The 20,914-nt window shown below is 40.8% G+C and overlaps 1 protein-coding gene across 1 annotated transcript; it reads left to right on the forward strand.

Moving 5' to 3' along the window:
• The first annotated feature begins 851 nt into the window (after positions 1-851).
• LOC115791734 (transcription elongation regulator 1) lies at positions 852-20,844 on the forward strand. Its single transcript, XM_030745962.1, is given in 33 exon segments — positions 852-990; positions 2,944-3,175; positions 3,751-3,903; positions 5,248-5,349; positions 5,352-5,437; positions 5,439-5,533; positions 5,637-5,693; positions 5,696-5,767; positions 5,770-5,877; positions 7,224-7,283; positions 8,293-8,493; positions 11,600-11,706; positions 11,795-11,902; positions 11,904-11,914; positions 12,020-12,089; positions 12,091-12,181; positions 12,632-12,713; positions 12,847-12,980; positions 13,176-13,264; positions 13,357-13,475; position 13,511; positions 13,703-13,852; positions 14,028-14,067; positions 14,070-14,191; positions 14,458-14,640; positions 14,959-15,106; positions 15,109-15,137; positions 15,281-15,296; positions 15,299-15,387; positions 18,431-18,482; positions 18,485-18,530; positions 20,109-20,265; positions 20,267-20,844. Coding segments are annotated over 33 exon segments (3,102 nt in total). The 5' UTR covers positions 852-943; the 3' UTR covers positions 20,312-20,844.
• The last annotated feature ends 70 nt before the right edge of the window (positions 20,845-20,914 follow it).

Consider the following 20,914-nt stretch of genomic DNA (forward strand, 5'->3'; position numbering starts at 1 on the left):
GTAAAGGTTAAAGAGTAATGGACCAAGGACAGAACCTTGAGGAACCCCTGATTGAATTTGGCAGATCTAAAACTACTAACTGAAATATAAAAACTTCTACCCTTTAGGTATGGTGAGAACCAACTGAAAACCTGACCTTGCTAAACCAACTGAATCATGAAGGCTTTGAAATAAAATGAGACGATCCAGTGTCAAAAGCATCAGTGAAACAGGGCAGAACTAAGACTGAAACTCTCTGTGAACCACTGTTGATCTTCAGGTCATTGATGACTTTAGTAAGAGCTGTTTCTGGTTCTGAAACCTGATTGGTACTTATCATAAATACTGTGAGATGAAAAGTATTCAGTCAGTTTTTTATTAAAAATAAATAAATAAATATTTTGCTGAGAAAAGAAAGGTTAGAAATAGGTCTGTAATTAATTACCAATGGATCTAAATAATTTTTTTTAGTAGTGGTGTGATTACAGCACATTTAAGAGAAACGGGGAAAATGACAGTCTGAAAAGAGCTGTTGATAACATTTACTGGTGCTTTTAACATGATATCATGCACCTAGGTACGAGTATATTTTTAAATGCAGGCCTTCCAGGACTTTCCCACTGCGTTATAATGTCGCTGCTTTAAATAGAAGAGCTCCATCTCAGCATCCATACACCAAACAAAACACCTTCCACTAAAACACCAGCAGAATGTAAAAATAAACAGTGATTAGACTGCGCCTTATTTTCACCAGCACCGACCACCGACTGAACAAAGACATCGTGAAAAATGGGACCCAAACATACCAATGAGCACTTTACTGAACGTTCGCGAGAATGCCAATATCCAATCACAGGCCACGCAGCTCGAACTGCATCGTGATTGATGTTCACGCTTGGCGAATAGGAAAAGTAAGCACCACTAAGGGGCGTTTCCAGGAAGAGATCAGTTACATTTTCCTGTAATGGCGGACCAGGCAGAGAGCGAGACTATTGGGTTCAACGACAACAGGTCAGATAGCAGCAAGTAAAGTACTAAAATGGTTATCAGCCGAGTGTAATATGAAGCGCAAACCGACGTTTGATATGCAGCTAGTCGGCGTACTTTGTGGTGCGGGGGTCGTGATAAGCGGTGCTCTTGAATTTGAATGTAGCCACGCCAGCTAACTAGCTTCCAGCTAACTAGCCTCCGCGTTGAAGAGCGGCTCGCTTTCTGCTCTCCGCTCCCGGCACGCGGTAAACACGGGGCAGGCAGATTAAACAGACAGATGTTTACCTCTCACACAGGGCCGCCTGAATCCCCAGGCTATGGGTTTCCGCTCAAATGTAGCTGCTGACTTTTAAGCGTGCACTCCTGGCGTAAATGTGAAATTATACCCAGCTAGCAAAAATATGCTTAACTCATTGGTAAGCAGTTGTTTTAAACTGTCTGGGGTTTCTGTTAGCCGTTCAACGAGTGTTTGTGTTCATGTACATCCAAGCGGGTATGGCCCTGAAGAGTTCAACATGTAGACATGAGGGATTATGAACAGCACAGAGGCTGAGTGGGCAACGCGTCATCCACATCAAGCCATCTTCAAACAGCACTGCATAGTAATTAAGGAAATTCTAGCTAAGTGCTAAGTACAATCCTAAGGTATTTTTAATGAAGTGCGTGCATCTGAAAGCCGTAAGTACAAGTTACTGTAATGTAGCTTTGGACTCTTAAACCTATCTCGATGTAATGAATGTGTTATACACTAACTTAAGGTAGCTGTTTCTAGATAAAGCGACTAAAATGAGTAATATTTACAGTCCTTGCTTTCTGTTTGTATGTTAATGCATCAGTAATAATAATAATCCACTAGAGTAGCATACAACAGATCCCATGCTGGTGTCTGATAGATACTTTAGGAATGCACTGATTAATTACATTTTGGCAGTTATTGATTAAAATTGCATTTTGGCTTATATGCAATGTCCCAGTGTTTGTTTATTTATTTTTATAAATTTGTTTAGCCTTTTTCAGCCAGAGAAACAAAGACATTTTCATTAAAATTGTTCTCAGTGCTTTCAGTTCTTCATTGCAGCCTCTTTGAACATTTTACGTGACACAACACAAAAATAGTCCACTGACGTTGGTAATTACTGGGTGGTACGAATGTTTTATAATTATATTTCTGGAGCCATAGGGCTTAAGTTTCAGAGCATAGATATGGATAAGATTTTATTATCAATTCTGTTCATAGTTTTGAGTCTTTATAAATTCTCTAATTGGTTTCTGATAAGTTTTTCATGTGGGAAACAGTGGTCTAAACAGATTTTCGCCATAATCACAATGCACTGTAGAAATGGGGATGTAATAATGTGCAAAAGCTCCAGTTTGATGAGTTTGTTATTGTTTTGAAATGTGCAGCTACCAGGAAAACCTTTAGGAAAGTAGGACTTTACTTGTAACAGAGTGCTTTTAAGTTGCGGTACTGTGGCTTTCACTTTTTTAATAGGTCTGTGTACTTTTTTCGCTGCTGTCTTCAAGAACCCATTTCTGCAGCTCCTTCATATTAGTCACCAGAAATATATCGCAAAAACAAACTAAGTTTTTGCATTCATTGCTAACCTTTCCTGGGTTACACTAAAGCTTCTTTCACTGTAAAACTACAATATTATGATATTATAGATACTATTAGTTTTCTGGTGTAATTTAGCTTCGTAATGTGAAGGATATGTAAGGTGAAAATTTCCCATAATTATTTCTAAATGACTCAAGAATGGCAGCTAAAAATGGTGTTATCAGTGTGAAAATGCTCTCTGACATTATGTTAAACCTTAGTAGATTTTATATGGTTAATTACCTGTAGTTACAGTCATTTTTAAGCATTACAGCTTTCTGCACTTTTCTAGAAGGATTAACAATTCAGTGTCGTGTTAGTATTGATCATTAGTGGCATTGAGCACTAATTGTAACTGTGTTATTTTGTTGTACTAGAATGGCGCAGCAGGCGGTGCGATTTCGCGGCCCTGCCCCTGCCCCTGCGCCTACACAGACCCCAGTGTTACGAGGCCCACCACCACTGCTTAGGCCACCACCGCCTCCTTTTGGGATGATGAGGGGGCCCCCACCACGGCCCCCTTTTGCACGTCCTCCCTTTGACCCAAACATGCCACCAATCCCTCCACCAGGAGGGATGCCACCACCTATTGGACCTCCCCACCTGCAGGTGACTACTCCGCATCCGTTTACAACAAGCATGATTTTCATTATGGAAGTGTTACCCTGATGTGGTTACGTTTCTGTTAAACTGGTGTGTTAGAATAAGTGAAAAGAAATAAGTAACTCCTTCAATGTAAATATGATTCACAGTTGGTTATTGAATTTTCATCTCAGCTGTGTAGGTGCAGATACAGTCTGCAAAGAAACTAACCAGAAAGAAAGCTTTAGTCCTTTCGTTCTCTGTTACAGCATAACAGCAGTATTAGCTCTTAAAAAGAGAGGGAGACAGTAAGGAGGCATATGTCTAATCTTTGTATTATTATTATTATTATTTTTTTTTTTATACATTGTAATTTTCTCTTGCATGATATAGTAATGATGCACAGATCTCCTAACTTGAATCCAAAAAGGCCAATTAGCATAGAAGGATGGCTGCACTGCTTATATGACTGGGTACCTCACTGTATCCTCTACAGACACATGATGTTGGAGGATAGAGTGCTTTAATGAGCTAATTTAGATTCTCAGTCCTGCTAATTAATATTTGAAAGCTAAACACTGGGCTCTCTCTTGTTTATGCAGAGACCTCCGTTCCTTCCCCCTCCCATTGGTAACCTGCCACCTCCACCAGGAATGCTGTTTCCTCCTGGAATGCCTCCCGTTCCCGCATCTGGAACCCCTGCACTCAATCCCGCTGAAGAAATCTGGGTAGAGAACAAGACACCAGAGGGAAAGGTATGGTGGCGGTCCTGGGAAAGTAGATAGCAGGCATTTTTGAACTGGTTGTTATAATAAATAACTTGATTACACTAAAGCAGCTTAATAATGATTTGTTTTATTGAATAATTGTCGTGTCACGTGTGTACACTCTAAACCTGATTTGGGGAAATGACAGTAAATCATCAAATTATTTTGTGTAACATTAGGTTGGAAATTATATGTGCATAGCTTTTGTAAGAATTGTCTCCACCTTCTCTAGTTAAACTGGGGTGTTGTGGGGTTTGAGGAGCCTGAGTGAGATCATGTATTTGCCTCATCCTTAATAACAGATATATGCATTAGCATTTTATGAGATTTTTAAAACTTAGCTACATTCCTTAGTTGGTAGATGGAACAAGAAGTCTTGGTTGATCTATTAAGTGCTTTCCCTAGAAGCCCAGCTATCAGACTTTAGCCGTTTCCGTATTGGTAAATGAGTCTTATTCTTTGTTTGCATTCAGGTCACAGTTGCAAGAGGACAAGGCTGTTACTTATAGTTTTTAACATTTTGCCATCATTATCAATTCATTGTAAATTTGTGATACTTGGCACTCAGCTTTTTAAATTGATTTATTTACAGACTTTGTAAATCCAGACCTACCTTATGAGTGTAGTCAGTGGTCATGTGCCACTACGAGTCTCTGCATTACTTCTTCTTCCAGTTGCTCCCTTTAGGGGTCACCACAGCAGATCATCTTCCTCCATCTCACCCTATCCTTACCATCCTACTCTGTCACACCAACCCTCTGCATGTCCTCCTTCATTACATCCATAAACCTCCTGTGAGATTTTACTGTTTTCCTCGTGCCTTCATCTTCAACATTCTTTGTCCAATATATCCACTATCCCTCTTCTGCTCCTCCTCTGCTTCTGTCCAAACCATCTCAGCCTTGCCACCCTAACTGTGTCTCCAAACTGTTCAACCTGAGCTCATTCCTAATCTTGTCCATTCTGGCCACTCCCAGTGAAAACCTCCAACTAGACCTCCTGTCTTTGCCACCGTCTCTAAACCATAATCACATAAGGTCTCGCTACCATCTTGTAAACCTTACCTCTCACTCTTGCAGTTAACTTTAAATAAGAGCTATGCTGCTGTAAGATTAAATGTTTGTAATTAATTAATGTTAATTCATTATGAAAAGGTTTGATTAATATTTCTTTTATCAGACTGTTTGGGTTTTTGTGGTTAAAAAAAAACCAAAAAAAAAAAACATTGATTTTTATCACAGTATTAAAAAAAAGCCTATGATTATAGGAACAAATGACAAATAGCAAATTGGTCCTCAGCTTTATATTCCATTTACTGTTTGCCTTTCACAGACATATTACTACAACGCCAGGACCAGAGAGTCATCATGGACTAAACCTGATGGTGTGAAGATCATCCAGCAGTCTGAACTCAACCCTCTTCTTGTGGCAGGGGCTGGGCTTCAGGTTCGGGGGCAAGTGTTGGGGTGACTGCAGCTGCCAGCTCAAGCAGTGTCAACACTACAGCAAGCACAGCAGCAGCCCTCCCCTACTCAGGCCCCTTCCTCAACCCCCTCCCGCACTCTCACCTCCAGTCCAGACTCCATCACCACCCACTCCCCATCTGTGAGCATAGCAGGTAAGCACACAGTTCTGTATCGACATTGCTTACATGCACACACACATACGCACATACACCAGTGAATGTAAACTAAAAATCCTTTTTTTTTCCTTCCCAAAAGCCACCGTTGTAGCAGACCTCCCCCCTATTCCCACAGTGACCTCATCTGTTGGCGGTTCTCGGTCACTGTGGTGACTGTTTCCACGGTGCCATCACCTGTGTACAGCAGTTCAGACGTGCCACTGCTTCCAGCAGCCTGCCTCACAGTGTGGCCCAGCCCACTGCAGCCATACCTGCCTTCCCTCCTGTTATGGTGCCACCTTTCAGGGTGCCTTTGCCAGGCATGCACATCCCTCTACCAGGTGAGAATGAAACATGAATACCTTTGGTCCTGCTATTATTTACTGTAATCAGTATTCTGTCTCATCAGGCCATATTTTTACATGTTTTGTCCACCTCAGCCTGCTGCTGTTGCTGTGAGACTCTCTTTTACAGTGCAGTATTTTTTTTTTTGTATATAAGTTCATAGAAAATGTTCAGGTGTACTTAAGCTTTCAATTCAAGTATGCAAAATACACATGCAGGTCTGGTACTAGGGTGTAGGTTTGTCCTGAATACCATTCTTTGGACTCCAGGCCTTTAGTGGTAATCAAACGTGAATGTTCGGTTAGCACAGCCACCACACGTGATTTAAATATAATCAGTGTTGCGATTCTTAGCTTATTTATTTATTTTGAAAAATTTTAAAGGATTTCTCAGAGAAGAAGTTATTAAACAACACCAGATCACTGCGTTTTGACACACTACATAGCAAACAGACCCCAGTCATGCAGGCCTAGAGATCATTCGGCAATCATCTTGACCACGGGTTGCTCGGGAAAAATGGATATTCCCCAACTGTTTGACAAGTGGTTGCAGTCTGTTACTGGCTTTAATCTGTTGCAGAGAAGGTGCTGCACCAAAAGCCTCCTTGTGATTGCTTTGATAACTAGAAGATTGCCGCAGTCTCTTGTAGTTTGCATGGAAGATGCCTACTTGTTTGCACACACCTTCCATTTGCTGTCTGAGCTGTAGTGAAACTTGAAAAAGTGCAGCACAAACCATAGATAGAGATTGTTCCTTACTGCTGCAACCAGCACGTTCAAAAGGCGCAGTTTTTACTTGAAGGTGAGCAAGTCTCTGTTTTCTGGTTTGTGTGGCACTTCTCAGTTTCACTAGCACACAGTGAACAGTTTGCGAGTTACTGAAGATGAATCAGCATTTTCCATACAAACTATAGGCGGGCCACCACAATCTGTGGCGACCAAAGCAATCACGAGTTTTTTGTGACCGTATTTTCACCCAGTGGCATCCAGCAAGCACTTGCCTAAGGAGCATAAGGAGAGCAAAATCTCAGTTTGCAAACCAAGGCACGTCTCTGTTAGGACAGATGGTTTTCAGCTGACAAATATGAGACTTGGAATCTCCCGACTGATGGTGTTATTCACTCTAACAGCCTTCAAAAGGGCCTTAGGTTAGACTGTGCTGCTCAGTTCTAACATCTTTAAATACTAAAGGCACACAATTGTCACAGAGGCTGAAAAAAAATCTGGCTTTGCGTTTTGTCTGAAGTGGGCCACACATACACGAGCTCTCACACAACATGGTAGCTGATGTCTAGTGTCCTGCTTTGTTCAACCAGATGCTTGCTTGTCCGTTGTTCTTGCAGGTGTAGCAATGATGCAGATAGTAGATGCAACCTGTGTAAAGGCAGGCCCCAGCGCCAACGGTAAACACCCAGCCGCTCGCCTCTCAGATCTACAGTAGATGGCATGGTAGTGAATGATGTCTACATGGGTAGTATGGTGTATATGCGGACCCACAAACAGTGGCATGGTATTGAATGCTGTTAATGTGGTCCATTCGGTGTACAGTGGTGAAATTCCTTCCATTACAACTGACATTAAATGATCAGATAGAGTCACATGCAGTATTTCATTCCCATCTTTGTTTTCCAGTTTTTGCATAACTAAAATTTGCCATCCCCAATTTTTTTTAAGTAAACATACAAGAAGAAAAACAGCATTTAGCTTTGTTTGATTGAACTCGTAGGGACTAGTTTGTTTTTTTTGCTAAATTGTTGGATTTCACCAGTTGTTGGTTGTTCGGTTCAGTCATTTTTAGCCATGTGGTTGTCGACTCTAAACAAGTTGAAAAAGAGTGACTTTTTAAAAAAAAAAATTTTTTTTAAAGGCCAGTCTCACTGTGTAGCAGGGCTTGAAATGGGTAGGGCAATGTAATGGTTAGGGCCACATGATGTGTTCTTGTGGTCGTCTTCCTTTGTGGCATGGTTGTGTGTTTGTGGTCACTGCTGTATTTGTCTGTTTGTGTATGTGGCCTGTTTTCACTGTAATATAGTTGTTTGTTGAAGGCATTTTAGACTTGAAGAGTTTCTTCCACAAAATCATAATACCCTAGCTCGCTCTCTCTTTTTAAAAAAAAATTCCATTCACTCATCTTGCTCTGCTTGATAAGCAGACAAATGCTCACAGCGACAATCCTTTTTAGTTTGCAGTGAGTCTGTCTTGCCTCTGGTTTTACTAAGATATTTGTTGTTGTTATTATTATTATTATTGTTATTGTTATTGTTATTATCATCACAAGTGGGGTAACAGCTTGGGTGATGACGTCTTCTTCATTGATGTCTAAATTAATGCCATTGCAGCTACTATTAGTGGCTCAGACATAAAGATGCCGCTCAGCCAACAGTGGTCTCTCTTTCCTCTACAACTGATCAGGCATGCTTCCTGGTATGGGTCCGCCCTTAGTTTCCATGATGCACCCCCAGCTGACGCTCTCAGCAGCTCCTGCTTCCATGGCTGGATCATTGCAGCTCCCCGAGTGGTCAGAGTACAAAACAGCAGATGGGAAAACGTACTACTACAACAACCGGACGCTGGAGTCCACCTGGGAGAAACCACAGGCTCTGGTGGAGAAAGGTAGGCTGTGCTGATTTGGTGACGTGATTGCTTATAGCTTCTAGTGTGTAAGGTGCAACATAAATGGATGCATTTGGAGTTTAAAAATCAGGAGGGAAAAAGAGAGAAAAATACATAGATACATAACTTATTTTTGGTGTCACAGTTATTATAGTTTTGGATTTTACATTATAGTTTAGTTTTAATACGTTTTTTACTTTTTTTTTTTTCTCCTCTAATTCAGTTAGTTTTATTTAGTTTTCAGAGTGGTTTTGCTTGTTTTTATTAGTTTTTATTAGTTTTTATTTTTGGTTTAATGCTTAGTTTTAGCTTTCGTTAGTTTTAGTTTCGTTTTTTCATAGTTTGTCAGGTGCAAGATTCAAGGTGCAAGAGTGACTATTGTGCAATAAAAACTCAACGGAAGATACTGTTTAACTGGGCCTTAGATTCTAAAAAAAAAAAGTTCTCCGTCGCTGCGATGAATTCCCTTTGACACTTAAAGTGGATCATCGCTGACATTTTTTTCCACGCCTCCACCGCTCTCTACAGTGTGTGTGTTGTGATCACTGTGCTGAGAATTTCAGCTGTTATTTTTTCTCTACTTCAGCTCCCAGTTTGCTAGCGAGCGCCGCTATTAGCACTAGCGATGGTCCCGGTACCGGAAAGACCCCTTCCCCGTCAAATATTTTTTTATACTTGAATCCCTGGTTGGTGACTAAATATAGACCTGCAGCAGAAACGTGTTTAGGATAATGCTTGTGAATACAAAGCATTACAACATTGTGCTCTTGCAGCCCCCAGTTTTTCAACATAAACACTGATAACACAACAAACAGCAATCAGCTGTTGTAGGTGCACTCTGTCCACACAAGTGCAAAGAGGCAGAGCTGGTGAGCTCAGATGGAAAGAAGCTTTTTCCCCTGTAACCACCATTAAACCTTTACTGGGAAACAACTGGAGGTCCTTCATCAACCACCTGAATCAGTAAGTGAAGAAAAGAGAACTTTGTAGCTGCTCGCTCCATCCACCCTGTTTGTTTCACACAGGGAAAAACTGCAGTACAGAAGTTAAAATATGCAGATGAACTGTTAATACGAAAAAAGTATTTTTTTATGCGAGTACTCGATAATCGATGGAATAATCAATAGAATAATTGATTGCTAAAATAATCGATAGCTGCAGCCCTAAAACAAACTGAACTCTTTGAAGGAGTGCAAAGCTCAAATCTAGCTGCATCCTGATGTTATCTATCACATGAAGCTGGTTCTGTTTTGGAGCTGCACAGAGAGCTAGCTTGGTTAGATCCTGGCTAATTAGACTTCAGCTGGGTCTTTGCGGGGCCGTCTGTACACAACCCCGCATTATGTCCGCATTCATGCTTGTATGGCTGGATTATGTGTGTTAATTACCTTGTGGTCGTGTGCTGGTTCAGTTTCATTATTTTATTCGTTTTGTTAATGATAATAACCTTGATGTCACATTATGTGTCTCATCCAGTTCGTTAGATCTGTGAGTTTTTCCCCAAAACAGACTTGTTAGCTTTTAGGTATTAAAAAAAAACTGAGGTTCATTAATGTTTGTTAATTTTTATTATACTTGTGTTCTTTTGGATATAAACCAAATACAAATAACTTTGGGTCTACTGGAATTTCTTTTGAAATAATCTTCTAAAATGTCCCAAAAAATCTGTAGTGAAACAGTTTGCTTCAGACTGTTTGCATATTAGTACATACACTCAGTGGTCATTTCATTAGGCACACCAGTTTAACTCCTTGATCTAACTACTATATCTGCTATCTATAGACTCGACCAAGATGACCTGCTGAAGTTCAAACTGAGTATCAGAATGGGCAAGAAAGGTGATTTAAGTGACTCTAAACGTGGCATGGTTGTTGGTGCCAGACAGGCTGGCCTGAGTATTTCAATAAACTGCTGTTCTATGGGGATTTTCCCACACGCAATCTCTAGGTTTTATAGAGAATGGTCTGAAAAATAGAAAATATCCAGTGAGCAGCAGTTATTATTTGGGTGAAAATGCTGGGGACAGAATTTCTGCCTTGTATCAGCGGATCAGGCTACTGCTGGTGGAGGTGTAATCGTGTAGGGGATATTTTCTTGCCACACTTTGGGCCCTTTTTGGGCACTTTAGTGCCAACTGAACATAATTTGGAAGCCACAGCCTACTCGAGCATTGTTGGTGACCATCAAATTACGAGCACAGTGTACCCATCTTCTCATGGCTACTTCCAGCAGAATAACACATCAGGTCACAAAACTCATCATCATCTCAAAATGGTTTTGTGAACGTGACAATAAATTGACTGTACTGAAATGGCCTCCAAAGTCTCCAGATCTCAGTCCAATAGAGCAGGGAGGATTTGCATCATGGATGTGCAGCCAGCAAATCTGCAGCAATCTTGTGATGCTATGATGTCAATATGGACCAAAAGCTCTGAGTACTGTTTCCAGCACCTTGTTGAATCTGTTCTGAAGGCAAAAGGGGGTCCCACCTGAAACTAGAAAGGTGTACCTAATGAATTGGCCAATGAGTGCATGCTCACAATAACCAGGTATAATGTGTTAGTCGTAGGCTTGTATGTGCTAATTTCCAATCCTCTGCTGAGATTTCAGGTTCCAGATCATCTGGTGGAAGCTGTTAATTAACCATATGCCTCTGAATGTGTCGAACGCGACAGCGTGCTTCAAAAGTGCCGCCGTTCACAGACTTCCATCAACAAATACCGTAATACCCCTATATGGCTGTGAACAGCAATTTCGGAGCTTTCAGGAACTGTTTGAATTTTTTCCGATAGGACAAACGGTCACGGAGTTACGGTAAAAAGCCAGCTGAAGTTTCTTTGATCAGCCGACTCGGCACTGATATGCTACGTTTTAACCAGCTGTTCGTGGCTAATAAGGGCAGGAAGCTGGCACTTTAGCAGCGATCGCCCAGAGTTAAAGGATAGTTAAAGGATTAAAATACAGTTGCTCAGTTCCAGTATTACCAAACTCAAAAGCTGTAACCACTTTGATTTTCTTGTCACACAATCATCTATCAGACAAGATGTAAAGCCAAATTTTAGTTATCTCACAGTGTGTATGTGTGCTGCCCCCCGCCTGTCTCTAGAGAAAGAAGCAGAAAAGGCTAAGGAGCGACTGGCCCAAGAGGAAGCTGAGGCAATGGAGATGGAGGATAAGGAGAACAAAATGGAAAACACTAATAATGAGAAGGAGGTATTTGATTATCAGAATTATCCACTTGCATCGTGAAGGTGAAACAGAATAGAATCCAATAACATCTGGATGTAGCAGGACCAGTGAGAACCATTTCTTGTTTGCGTCTCTTTGTCAAGGAGCCAAAGAAGAAGAGATGACAGAGGAGGAAAAAGCAGCTCAGAAGGCCAGGCCTGTGGCCACCAACCCTATTCCTTGGCACACCATGGTATAAACCCTGCATATCACAGCACACTTTCCTCCGCAGTACAACCCAGGATAGTAATTTAATGCTTTATTTTTTTTCTCTTCTGTGTCTGTTAATCCACTTTAGGTGTGTGGTATGGACAGGCGATGATCGCGTATTCTTCTACAATCCAACAACACGACTCTCCATGTGGGACCCGCCCCGAGGAGCTGGTTGGTCGAGCTGATGTTGACAAGCACATCCAGGAGCCACCACATAAGAGAGGTCTGGAGGAGAACAAGAAAACAGGTGTGGGCAGATGCTGATATTAAACAGTGTTTGCTTACTGTCAGTATTGATATAGGAAAGTTTTAAGTTAAGAAAGGCAAAGTAATATTTTCCTTAATTTGACAAAGCAGAAGGGGAACAGTCCTCTGATTCGAATGCCCAATCAGACAATTGTTACAAATTTGAATATTCACCTCCACCTCCTCACAATAATAAAGACAACTGATGTTGATTTGTCATGATGAGTCAGACAGCACACAATGTATTTCTGTTTAAATCAACATGCCCCTTTTTTAACTTAAATATAAACGCATGAAACAGTTTTCAAATATTCACAATAATGCCTGCATGAAACAGCTGACATTAAGCTTTTAAGGTTCTTCTAAATACTAAACAAACACAAGTGTTGCTGTTTTTCTTGGATCTGTGGTGCTCAGTATCTTTGTTTTGTGTCTGTGTGTTCACACACAGGTGTCAGCAAGGAGGACCCAGAACTATCCATCGCTACAGAAGAGAATCAAGATGAGGAGCCGACCAAAGCCAAAAAGAGGAAGTAAGTCCCATCTCTATGAAAATTAATTTTTCTTTCTCTTTTTGTACCTCATACCTCCCTTTTCATTTAGTAACTTTGTTTTTATATTTATAATTCTCTCACACCATCTTTGTGTTTTCACCCTCATAGGAAGGGAGGACATGAAGGAGGCAGACACTGAGAAGGAAGCAGCAATGGAGGCAGAGCTCCGAGCAGCTAGAGAAAGAGCTATAGTGCCATTAGAGGCCAGGATGACCCAGTTTAAAGAAATGTTGTTGGAGAGAGGGGGTAACACACAGTTTATTTTACACTTTTTTATTTATTTTATCACAGTTAGTTTGAGGAAACCATTCATTTTACCTAACAGTGTTGAGATTTTCTTTCTACTGAACATGCTCAGAAGTGTCAAATCTTTTGGCTTTTGTAAAATATGATCAATGGCTTAGTTTTCTGTCTAATGTCAGTGTCTGTCCTGCCTGTAGGTGTCTGCATTCTCAACTTGGGACAAAGAACTCCATAAGATTGTTTTTGACCCACGTTACCTACTGCTGAACCCAAAAGAAAGGAAACAGGTAAAAAAAAAGATTTTTTTGTTACCTGTTTCTCTTTACTCTAAGCTATTGCACTTTCATTCATAGTCATTGTGAAACTGTGTCCCCTTCAGGTTTTTGATCAATATGTGAAGACACGAGCAGAGGAGGAAAGGAAGGAGAAGAAAAACAAACTGATGCAGGCCAAAGATGAGTTCAGGAGGATGATGGAGGAGGCGAAGCTCACACCAAGGTAACTGGACAGTTCACCTTTACTACATTTCATAGGGTTTGTAAAACCGCTGGGATCCAGTGAGATCTGTGAATATCCTCAAAGAAAAGTCTTATTACATTACCCTTTGTTTCAGAGTAGGTTTTCAAGCTTTTTCATATAGTTATATAAGCACAGAGAAGAGTTTGACACATTCTATTGAACAGTTTTTGCAATTTTGCAATTTTTTTTTTTTAAACCTTTTACAGAACACATTTAGTGAATTTGCAGTGAAGCACGGCCGAGATCCCCGATTTAAGACCATAGAGAAGATGAAGGACAGGGAGGCTATCTTCATGGAATTCATCACCGCTATGAGGAAGAGAGAAAAAGAAGACTCCAAATCCAGGGGAGAGAAGGTAACACTCACTCACACCTAAAAATCAAAGTGTGGCCTCGCTTAGCGCTAAAGAGGTTGACTGATCATAATCCTTTTGACCTGTCTTTAATCTCCAGGGTTGCTTCTCTGCTGCTGACATTGTTTTTAAACACAGATTTATAACCAAGTTTGGTGTGTTTGGTGTTTTCTTCAAGGTCAAGCAGGGACTTTTTGATCTTCTAAGTGAGCAGCACATAGAGGAGGCCAGCGGTGGAGCAAAGTGAAAGAGAGGCTAGAGACTGACCCGCGATACAAGGCTGTGGAGAGCTCTGCACTCAGAGAAGAACTTTTCAAGCAGTTCATGGAAAAACAAGCCAAGGTAGGAGCAGCTTGTGAAGAATGACGTCAGGGTTTATGTACTGGGATCTAGTGTGTTAGAGAGCAGCTGCAGTTATTGTTCAGTGTTAAATTAACCATTTTGGTAATCATTGTTCATGTACTTTTAGGGAGGTATATGTGTAACACATTGAATGTTTACTAACTGGACATGTACCATAATTTAATGCAATATTCAAATCGTTTCACACAACACATAAATCTCATACCAGAAGAAACTCACACATGCTTTTGTGCCGTCACCTACAGAATGTGGACATCGAGAAGGAGCGAGAGTTGGAGCGGCAGGCTCGTATCGAGGCCAGTCTCAGAGAGAGGGAGCGGGAGGTGCAGAAGGCCCGATCAGAACAGACCAAAGAGATTGACAGAGAAAGGGAACAGCACAAGAGGGAGGAGGCCATCCAGCATTTCAAAGCTCTTATGTCTGATATGGTGAGGTGCTCTGCAGCTTCCTAAGTTCCCTCGTGAAACACTGGAGTGTGATAAAACACATGCTCCTCGTATCATGTGTGAGTTTCATTAATTTGTAATTTGTTATGTCGAACTTTGACCCAAGTTTTTCAAAAGATTTACAAAGTGGGGGGAAAAAATGGCCATTTGGACCAAGCACAATAGTGTTTGAGATTTTAGTTCATGTGTTGCTTCCTCAGGGGGATAATCGTACTGGATGTTTGTTTTTTCAAGAAAGTTTGATCCCTTTAAGCATTGTTTTCCAACATTTTCACACATGCCTTTGTATTCCCTCTTCAGGTACGGTCTTCTGATGCAACATGGTCAGACACACGTCGTAACTTGCGGAAAGACCATCGCTGGGAGTCGGCGTCGCTGCTGGAGAGAGAGGAGAAGGAGAAGCTGTTTAATGAACACGTAGAAGCGCTGGCCAAGAAGAAGAAAGAACATTCAGACAGCTGCTGGACGAGACCAGCATGGTAAGAACTGAAAACGTGAAAGTCACCTGGAAAAGTGATTTTATATGTTGTCCTTTTGTGGACTGTGAGTTATTGAGTCTTAGAGCTGTAGCTTGATCACTGGCATTGTTGAAAAAGGTTGTAATTTTTTGTGTTTGTTGCAGATTACTCTGACAACCACGGGAAGGAGGTGAAGAAAGTTATTAAAGATGATCCTCGCTGTATTAAATTCTCTTCCAGTGACAGGGGTAAGATGAAAGAGATTAGTTATGTTGTGAAGGTACTTCACAAGAGTATTGTGGCTTTAAAGAGAAAGCCACAATACTCTTGTGGCTTTAAGAGAAAGCAGTATTCCTCGCTTACGTCTCTTTTGCAGTGTGCTTGTCTCTTTCACTTAGAATCTCACTTAATGCCACATGTCAGGAATAAACAGCCTTTAGCAGTGTCTTCACAGCTTCTTCGTAACTGTCAGTTTAAATAAAAGAATCAAATAATTCAAAAATTAATTATGAATTTGCTATTGCTCCACATGACTTAAGTCAGCCCAAAAGATGATTGACCTAAAACTGCAGACTAAAATCATCAGCTTCTCTAATACAATCCAACCCTGGATGTGAAATTTTCAAGAAAGTGGTGTAAGTGATGCTAGATCTCTCTCTGCTAAATCTTTGGTGGTGTTTTTTAGTTCTTGTTGGCAGACTGTCTGTTGCTCAGTGACATGCGAGAAAGGGGAATTCCAGAAAATTCCAGAATTCATGTTAAAATGGCTCAGCTTTCACTTTGTGCTCTGTCGTTTGCAGCATAAAAAGATCACGGTCGCATACAGATAGAAAAAGGGCAAACACTTTCTTGATCTTTCATTAAAACAGCAATTCATTAATTACATTTTTTTGCGTAGGCTCAGTAGGCTGAGGCCTGTAGTGTGTTAATCCTGTGTTGGCTGTTACAATCAGGTGGTCCCAGATTAACCAGGAGTGAGTTATTGTTGAGAGTGATGTTATCAATAATTACAAGAAATAGAATAGCAGAAATACCACGAAAAGTAACCCAAACAACAACATATTTCTTTGCACAAATGTGAATTTAAAAACAAAAAGGCACACATTGTCACCTATCAAACATTCATGAAAGCTTTTTGATTTAAAAAAATAAGTTTAAGAAGAGATTTAGAAGACAATAAGGAAGTTTCCTTTCTGATCTGAATGGGCAGATTTCCATAGTTTGGGGGCTCTGACGGCAAAAGCCCAATCACCTTTGTGCAATTACACATGTAATATATGGTTATAAGTAGGGCTGCACGATATTGGAAATTAGTGCGATATGCGATATGGAGGTCTAGTATTGCGATAACGATATTGTCGCGATATTTTTTCTTTTTACCTAAAAATGCAATATACATGACCAATAAGAAAAAAAAATCTATAAAATGTATACCAACAACAAATATGCATTTCAAATGTTGCATTATTTAACATATAAACAAACATGTTCACATGTTTGTTTGTTTTTCATTTAAATGTTATAGTACATTAGAGCTATATGTCTTGAGAGTAATTTTTTATCTTTAACACTTACCAATTGCCAGATGCAGGCGATGGCCAAAGCACTGCACTCTGAAACCAGTTGTTGACCTCAGCAGCCTTCGCCACGTTCGCTCCGTTATCTGTTGTGATGGCCACTTGTTTGTGTTCGGGGCAAGTTCCAGTTGTTCAAAACATCCCGCAGGGCAGCAGCAATGTTTTCACCAGTGTGTGTCTCGGGGAAGTATGCTACTTATAGGCAGCGTGTAATGAGCTCAAATTTGCATGTCAAAAAGTGCACGGTAAAACTCATGTATGGCTCAGTGGTTCGACTGGACCACAAGTCAGTAGTGCTAGCATAAAATCCACTTCACTGAGCTCTGCCTTCTCATAAGGAGCGGCAGAAGCGAAACTATCATTTATGTTAGTTTGTGAACTTGCCTTTCGTTTGCTTGACTTTACCGGAGTAGGCTGTGGGTTTTTAGATGTTAAATATACGTTGTAAGTTCCTTGTGGTTGTATTGAAGGAGGTTGTCGTGTTTCCTCTTGACATAGCCACGATTTTTCGGCATGACTTGCAAAGAACTTGTGTCTGTGACTCGTCCTGTGTGGAAAAACCGTAGTCGTCCCAAATGCTCTCTGTTTTCGTCTCGACTCGTCTCTTCAATTCCCGCCATGCTTGTTTCCTTCTGTGTGTGTACGTGCTCCCTGCGCCGCTGAGGGCATGTGCTCGCTCTGGCCAATAGCGACGCGGCACCTTCACATTTAAGGTCGCGCGGGATTGGTGAAAGTGCGGACATAAAGAAAGACGTGATTTATACATTAAATAATTAGAAATTATCGCGCATTTTTAGATATGCCTATCGCACGTGCCAATATCGCGATGACGATAATTTTTCGAGATATCGTGCAGCCCTAGTTATAAGTATTCTAAAGAAAAAAAGTGAGCAGCCAGATTGAACTCCTGTGTGAGCTTGCACACTTGCAGAAGAAATCTTACAGCAGACTGCAAATAAGACATTATACAACATTTACCCTGCTTTCATGTGCTCCTCATATGGTCCTATTTCTGAGATAGGAAGTAATTTTTCCAGATTTATTGTTTGTGTGCTTTAATTTGGAAGCACGGTCAGTGCAAAGAAGATGTTATATTTTATTGCTTTTATCACAGTACGTTTAATCATGTTGATAGCTGTTCCCAGGATAAAATTGCTTTCACTCAGTACTTACTAACTACTTTTAATTTGACCTTTTTTTTTTTTCTCTGTAAGGATGGTCTCTACAGTTAAAAATGGACCGTACTTATTTACATAGCACTTTTCTACTCAATTTGAGCACTCAGAGCACCACCTTCCAGTTAGTAGAGGCCTGAACCCAACCACCCAATGTCAAGAAACCTTTGAATCGAAGCAAACACTGGATTACAAATCAAATGTCAGCAGAAAAAAACAACCCAAAAAAAAAAAAAAAAAAAACACATGCTTGAATTCATACTACTATGAGTTTTCTTAGAATCAAACAAATATTTATTTTTCATCGGCCGTGTTTTTCCTGCATGATGTCAAAGACTCAGCAGCTTGTGTGCAAAACTTTTGTCATTTTAAGTTGATGTGGCAAACATATTTGTAATCCTAGCTCTACACGCATGCTGTCCACATGTAAACTGCAACCCTTCTTTGCAGTGGTTGATATATCTTAAACATATTATAATGTGATTTTAATTACATTGTAACATTCGTGTGAAATAGACATCCATGTTCTGGAGTTTTGACTTCTGTTCATCCATCTTTGTAGAAGAGACAGCGGGAGTTTGAAGACTACATCAAAGACAAATACATCACAGCCAAGCTGACTTCAGGACGCTGCTGAAGGAGACAAAGTTCATCACATACAGGTTTGTACGCTCACATGTGTTTCATATATGTCCAATTTGCATAACCCAACACATCCACAGCCCTTCGCAGGAACTTCTCATATAAAGCTCTTCAAGTCTTTATTTCTCCACTACTTTAAGCAGATGATTGTTAATTGTTTCAAATGAAAAACTGATAATGGTGAAATCTATCTTGCTTGAATCTTTTTTTTTTTTTTTTTTTTGCAATTCTGTTTATTGGCTTTTATAACAGTTACAGAAAACCAGAATAATAGACAGTCAACTGTAGCAAAAAAAAAAAAAAAGGAGTCAACATACAGATTCTAAATGTTTTTATACTGAGCCGAGCCCATACAGAGAAGTACTGTCCTGCGAGGAAGAAGGAAATTCTGATTAGCTGAGAGTGGTGTGTTGGCTGAGAGTTCTTCGAAGCCAAAGTGGCGTCTAAATTGGAACCAAATTTTGAGACAAGGGGCCACAATCATGTTCTTAGCATAGTTGGAGGTAGAAGATTGCAGGGGGGAGTATAATAAGGACAAAAATTTGCCTCCATAATGAACCAGGATGAGGGAGAGCCCATATCCTGGTATTGGACCCAGTAATTGAGGTTTCTTATATTTGTCGACCCTTTACTCCATAATGTTAAAAGTTTGGAAAATTCTTACACAGGTTGCATGAGTTGAAGTTGCAGTCAGTATGTTAAATATTGAATTAAAGTTACAATGAAAAATAGTATTTAATGAGGAGAAATGCTCTAAAACCTCAGCTGCAGGTGTTCAAACTAGTTTCCATGTGCCCGTATCTCCACTGGCCTGCACTCACACTGCACTGCACGCGATCCACGCCTGAGTATGCTTCAGTTTGTCTCAGCAGCATCCTCGTCCTCTTTGATATGCATGCACAGAGAGCAGTGAGGTTCATGATTTTCAGAATCAGAATGCTTTTTATCGAGTGCATTATAAAATGCAACAAATTGAGGTGCAGGTGTCTCAAATTAAATGAAAGTATAAAAAGAATACATTTACAGGATAAACAAAGCCCTTTCAGTAGAAGATAAATAATTATCATTTGAAGGAGCCACGGTGTATTAAAGTAATCACTGATTAATGTAGCGCATTAATTGTACTTGGATAAAACTTGTAGCGCCTACCAGAAGGTTACAGGTCAGACACTCAGTGTGTAGGTTTGTTAAGGCTCTTGAGTGGTATCTTTATTTTTCAATCTCTTCCATTGCAGAAGAAGAGCACAGCCAGTGATCTTTTGTGCTGTTTTTATCTCCCTCTGAGCCTTTTTTATCTGCTTCAGACCATCCAGCATACCACACTGTTACAGTTCGCACATTTTATGGCTTCATTCGGTCCATTTTAAAAGTGGTGACATGCTGGTAATTCACAATTATAGATTTGTCAGTCACACATCAGTTTTTAACAAAGGCAGCTGACAAAGAAGCTTCAGAGTTTTTAAAAGCGCTCAGGTATGCTACAGTTTGCCTAGTACGAGTACACAACAAGTCACTCCCAGAATCCCTGGGAAACGAAGAGGTTGCTGTTCATGGTATTAACTTCCTGCTTCTGAGTGCCCTCTGTCTGTCTCCCTCAGGTCGAGAAAGCTCATCCAGGAGTCTGAGCAGCATCTGAAGGACGTGGAGAAGATCCTTCAGAATGATAAGCGGTACCTTGTTCTGGAGTGTGTCCCTGAGGAACGCAGGAAACTCATCATGTTCTACATTGAAGATCTAGACCGTCGTGGCCCGCCACCCTCCCCCCACGGCCTCTGAACCCACCCGACGATCTACCAAGTGACCAATCTAATTACCATCTTGACCAGTGCTGTACTTCTCCTTGCCCTCCCTTTGGCCAGAGCATGACCTCCCCTCGGCACCCCCTGATCCCCGCTCTCCAGGCCCACTGCCGGCCTTGCAGTGTTATTGCGGGGGGTTATGTTGCTTAGAGATGTACCATAGAGATGAATGGTTAGCGTCTCTGTGTTATGTCAAAGCCATGATATAGCCCTGCATTTGAGGCAGCAGGGACTAGAGGTTACCTGATCCCAGGGTGACCCTTAACCCCTCACCTCTGATGACCACATTAGAGAGAGGAGGGGCAAGTGATGAGGCTGCAGGCTGTGCAGCCACACAAGTGTAAAATAGCCTATGTAAATGAGGTTGAGTGTGTGTATGCATGTGATTGAGGCGTCCTTAAGCCTTACAGATCCACTGTGCCAGTCATCGTTTCAGCGGCTCAGTGTGAATGTTAGTTTCTGCTCAGTGGTTCACTCCAATGTTGCAGCAGTTTCTCTGTTGAATGAAATAAAGACAACGTCCACTGTTTTTCAACTTGATGTGTTCTGGATTATTTGATATGGCAACATCTGGCTAACAATGTTAATGTAAATATTACAGGGGG

This window comes from Archocentrus centrarchus, chromosome 14 (assembly GCF_007364275.1).
Source record: "Archocentrus centrarchus isolate MPI-CPG fArcCen1 chromosome 14, fArcCen1, whole genome shotgun sequence".
Classification (NCBI taxonomy): Eukaryota; Metazoa; Chordata; class Actinopteri; order Cichliformes; family Cichlidae; genus Archocentrus; species Archocentrus centrarchus.